The 5,729-nt window shown below is 29.5% G+C and overlaps 1 protein-coding gene across 1 annotated transcript; it reads right to left on the bottom strand.

Annotated features, from left to right (window-relative positions):
• Positions 1-4,734: 4,734 nt before the first annotated feature.
• LOC120081129 (uncharacterized mitochondrial protein AtMg00240-like) lies at positions 4,735-5,187 on the bottom strand. Its single transcript, XM_039035805.1, has one exon. It carries the CDS (start codon positions 5,185-5,187, stop codon positions 4,735-4,737), a length of 453 nt encoding a protein of 150 aa, XP_038891733.1.
• Positions 5,188-5,729: the final 542 nt, after the last annotated feature.

Genomic DNA, 5,729 nt, shown 5'->3' with positions numbered 1-5,729 from the left:
AATCCTATTGAATCTATTGAACGTTAAGATGTTACATTTTGCATATTGATCTTGTCCTCTTAGTCGAATTTGTGATTATTATGCTTGAGACTGTTTTATAACTTCTGTTGTTGTGATTTTACTTCGGTTTGAAATGAGAAAAAAATTGTATACATTATGCGCAAGATTAAAATTGATCCTTGTTGACGGCACAAGAATAAAAGATTGTTAATTGACCTTCTTTCATCTTTGTGGGTAGAATATTTAATAATGTTTCTTTTGTTTTTTTAAGACATTATAACTTAAGCATTGTGTTTGTTCACTTATTTTGTAATTTCAAAACCTTACACAAAAAAGTTGTTACCTGCATGTGTATACATTAATTTTAAACCTTTTCATAAATATATTTGGTCTTATCTTATTTTATTCAACTATTTGTACAAGTAAAATATTGATTAGATTTGAAATTTAAAAGATAGGAAAGATGTAAGAAACGTCATTACTAGAAATTAAATGAATAATTTTTTAACAAAAGCAAGCTTTTGCGACTAAATAGGTTTTCATTTTGCGACGAAAATGGTTTTCATCACAAATTGTGATGTTTCTCGAAAAACATCGTAAAAGATATTTATGGACGGGACTTTAGTAACGTTTCATATGACGTTAATATTTACGTCACTAAAGAGTTTTTGCACGAATTTGTGGCTATTAATGATATTTTAATTTCGTCACTAAAAGTAATATTTCTTGTAATGTCTTCGGATGAAATTCCACCTTTCAACAAACTTCAATAGAAGAAGTTGTGTTCTTTTTAATATAATTTCTTTTATATAACTATTCCTATGTAATATAAAAAAATGTAGAAGAGATTTAATGAAGTATTAATTAAAAAAAAGTTTCTTATCTTGTTTAATTCTCATTTTTTCTTTGGTTGTGTAATTTTTATCTGTTGTCGACATATGACTACTCTTTAGTATATTGACGAAAAAGAATTTATATAGAGAAGCAATAATTAATATGGCTAAAAACTCATTTTTAAAGAAATTAAGAAAAATCCAATATATACAATGTTGAATTTAGATTTACTAATAATAGGCACAAATTCTTTATTCAATGTAACCCTTTTCTTGGTAAAGTAAGCATCATTGAATTTTTAAACATTATAGGTTTTCCATACATCGAAAAAAGAGAAATAACATCCTTTGTGATTTGAATCCTCACTCCTATTTATTAAGAAAAAAAAAAAAATAAAGATAGATTTTTAATAAAAGATGGGAAAATCCAAACATTTATTTTTAGTTTTATTAAAAAACCATGAGCCCGGGCTAGAAATAGAATGAAGGTAAGTTTTATCCATTACGTATGTTTGGTTGTATTGAGACTACATTTTATTATGGCATTATTTATTATTATCATAAGAAAATTCAATTTATGCTTTTCAATTTTGAAGGCTATATCAATTAAAATTCTTAACTATTAATTATGTTCATTTAAAACTTAAAATTTTGTAGGGGTTTAATTTACACTCTTCTATTTTTTTTTTTTATGACTTTCGTGTGAAACTTATTTTGAGTACATTAAACATCTAAAATTTAAAATTATCGATGCATTAGCTGTCACACATGTACAAACTTTTTTAAATATTGGTTTTATAAAATAGATCATTAGAGTTGATTTCATGGACAATTTGCAAAAAAATTCTAACAGATCATCTAATTATAGAAGTTTAGGAGTTTAATTGATATAATTATAAGTCTTACACACGGTAAAATGTAACGAATGGTGTATTGATACACTTATGAAAGTTCATAAGTTTAAATTAATACAATTAAAATTTAGGATTTTAATTGATATAACATTAAAGTTTACACATATAGATTGATAATTTTCCTTATTATATTTATCATCAATAAGAAACATAAATTCATCCTTTCCATGTACAACTTTTCCTTTGTGACATTAATAAGTACCATATGTGAAGGGAAAAAAAGAAAGAAAGAAAGAGAAAGAGTGAGACATTCAAACGACTAAAGAGTAACAAAGATTCATTTTTAATAGAGCAATGATTATTATTTTTTAATTTTCTTTCTTTTCTCCGATTTTTGCTTCTTCTCGTTTTTCGTAAGAAATTAAGTTTTGTACCAAAGATTTGAAAGTACCAAATTCACAAGTGACTTAATACCAATAAGGCAATCATCAAGTTTGATTATTATAACGAAACATTAAATATAAATAGCAAATGAAAACGGATTTGAAAGAAGCTATTTTTTTTAATCCACAAATTTACACATTTTTAGAAATATTTTTTTAAAGGTTTGGAATAAGAAACGAAAATAGTTAAACAAGTTTATTTCTCAAAAAATGAGAAATGCAAACGATATCAGACATGCCAATAGCTTTTTTTTTATTAATGAAAACTTTAAGAGTATGATGTTTATTAGAAATAAAGTTGAAAAAATGGCATAGATGTCCCAAAATGAAGGGCAGAAATAGAAATATTTGTGTATTTGTGTACTGTAATATTTTTTTACAAAATCAAACGAAGAATAAGAGTTTGGTTTGGTTGTTCACTACTTTTAAGAAAGTGCTTTTGAGAGGTATAAAAAAGAAAAGGAACCGTACAAATATATTTAATATATAAGGAAAGGGATAGTAAGGTAGTTAGTAACTATCATTGATAGAAGCTACCGCTAATGGTATGTTATCGGTGATAGAAGCTAACATTGATAGCACATTATCGATGATATATAGAAGCTATCACCAATAGTACGTTATCGATGATAGAAGCTATCGCTGATAGCATGTTATCGGTATTAGAAAGCTATCACTGATAGCACGATATCAATGAGATAATTGATAGTATGATATTAGTGAGGTCATTGATAACATCTTATAAGTGATGTTATCAGTGAAATAAACTATCACTAATAACCACGATATGAGTGATATTAGTGATATCGATGATAGAAGTTAGGTGAAAACTATATATCAAGTTTCTTTGAAAGTTCATAACTAGTTATAGAAGTCTATCATTGCTAGCCTTAAGTGTTACTATTTCAAGGTTAATTCTAATCGATGAAAGTTTATCAGTGATATTGACTGGCAGCTGCTATCGGTGATAGCCACGATAGAAGATTATTAGTGATAGCTATTGTATTATTCTTTCAAAGTTGACAGTCATTTATGAAAGTCTATTAGTAATAGCCACTAATGGTTTTCCATCACTAATATAGCTCAATCTTTCAAAGTTGTTGGTTTTCTTTCAATATTGATAACTAGTTATAAAAGTATTATTGATAACCACTAATAACCTTAACTATTAATATTTCAAGGTTGATTCCGATTGATGAAAGTAAGTCAATGATAGCCACTAATAATTATAGCAAATTAAAAGCTAATATTTTAAGATTGTATTAATATTTCTCAAATTGAAAATTGTCACTGATAGAAACTATCAGAGATAGCAATTGATAGTAGATAATAGTAGCTATTGGTGATAACTTTCAATTTGAGAAAATCAGGAAGAAGCGAGCAAAATGGTGGCTAGGCGTGAGTTTTTTAATCTTTTACCATCTTTTTGTTCTACATATATAATTATTTTATCCTTATACTACACATTCTATTATTTTGGACTTGAATTCTTTTTATGTAACTAAGTTTTTATTTTTTAAGTAGTAGTAATATTAGTTAAATTGAGAACCCATTGTTGAATTGCTCATGAAAGTGTACAATTTGATCGAGAATAATGTAGACCATTATATAAATCAATTATTCAACGTAAATCTATCTTCTAGTGTGCCATTACAAAAAGGAGGAAATACATTGTCGAAAGATTGATAAATAAAGTGTTCCTATCTTAATAATTTCTAGAATCAATTTTAAAATAATAAAAAAAAATTGATCGAGATTTTTATAAAGTATTTATTGAAAGTGTGCACAAATTTTATTACTATATATAAATATGATATATAAGAGGTAATTGTCTTAAGTGGCAAAAATGATAGAATTTTTTTCAAATATAACGAAATGCCATTGTCTATTGATGACAAACAATGATACATTGATAGACAATGATATTTTGTTATATTTATAAATAAGTTGACTTAATTTTCTATATTTGAAAACAACCAATTTTTAAAAGTATGAATGAAATGTTCAAAAAATAAGGATAATTTTAGTCCTCGATAATATCTAAAGATTCAAGACTTAAAACCAATCCCTAAACTTTGATTGAAAACAATGTATTTTCACAAGTTATATTTTATAGAGAAGTATGGGGTGTAAATACAACATTAAGAGACTAAGAATAGATCCTAGAAACATCAACCAACTTAAAAACTCTTTAACCACATAGACTAAGTATATACATTAACACCCTCCCTCAAACTCAAGGTGGTAAGGTAGGAATCAACTTGAGTTTGTTAAGTAGTGGATGGAAGTGCCTGGGGACAAAGCTTTGGTGAAAATATTGGTAGGTTGCTCAGTAGTAGAAAAAACTTGTAAAAGAAGAGTTTTACTCAGAAGATGATGTCGAACAAAATGACAATCATTCTCAATATGCTTGGTGCGCTCATGAAAAATATTATTGTCAGCAATTTGGATGGCACTACGACTATCATAGTGAAAAATAGTGACAGACGGCTGAGAAACTCCTATATCAATAAGAAGCCAACGGAGCCACAATAACTGTGACGTAGCATCAGCCAGAGTGTGATATTCAGACTCCGTATTAGAATGAAGACAACACTCTATATCTCACTCCACCAAGAAATAAGAGTCACCAAGATAGAAACAATAACTTGAGGTAGAATGTCGGTCAGTAGGATCATCAACCCAATCAGCATCAGAGTAGCCGGATAAGACCAGGGATGACTGGGATGAGAACTGAAGGCCATGTCCTAGAGTTCCTTTGACATAACGAAGAATACGAAGAACAACAGTAAAATGAATGGTTTGAGGGGCAACCATGAACTGACTTACAATGTGAACAACATGTGCAATGTCGGGATGAGTCACTATTAGATAAATAAGACTGCCAACAAGTTGATGGTAGAGACTGACATCTACGGGGGGAATGCCATCAAATGGAGTCAGACGAACATTAGGGTTGAGCGGTGTCAGGGATGTATCAGAGTTAGTGATCCCAGAGCACACCAATAAGTCTGAAGCATATTTCGCTCGAGACAAGGAGTAGCTAGTAGAGCTCATTGATACTTCAAGACCAAGAAAGTAACTAAGTGACCCCAAATCCTTCATCTCAAATGCTCGCCAAGGTAGTGTTGCAGATCATAAAAAGCGTGAGGATCATCCCTAGTAATAATCATATCATTTGAAGGGATCAGATCCCGCAATGGAAGCGTTGTGTTAGAACACCTTGCATCCCACGATTCGATTTTACGTTAAACTAAATCGTTAATCTAAACGAAATGAATAAACACGTAAACTAGCATGCTATTGGGGGAAAGTATTAGAATGGTTCTTACCTTTGTAGATTCCCCAAGTGCCATGAACAATCCTCTCTAAGGTTCCAACAAACGAATCTCCAAACGATCTTGATCATGAACAACTCCTTGAGCCATCTCAAATACTACCACGAGAGTTACCTAGTTTTTCTCTAGGATTCTAATAGAGGGATAGGTGGTATCCAACTATTGGTAGAGGGAGAAGAGAATAAGGTTTTGGAGAGTAGAGAGGCTTAGAGAAAATTCACACAAAAACATTAGGCAATTGTGTATTGTCAGAGTTTCTCT

The sequence above is a fragment of the Benincasa hispida genome, chromosome 7 (assembly GCF_009727055.1).
Source record: "Benincasa hispida cultivar B227 chromosome 7, ASM972705v1, whole genome shotgun sequence".
Taxonomy (NCBI): Eukaryota; Viridiplantae; Streptophyta; class Magnoliopsida; order Cucurbitales; family Cucurbitaceae; genus Benincasa; species Benincasa hispida.
This window is presented reverse-complemented; position numbering and strand designations above follow the sequence as displayed.

Coding starts and splice junctions, on each gene's coding strand:
- LOC120081129 (XM_039035805.1), bottom strand. CDS start 5,187: ATGAGCTCTACTAGCTACTCCTTGTCTCGAGCGAAATATGCTTCAGAC.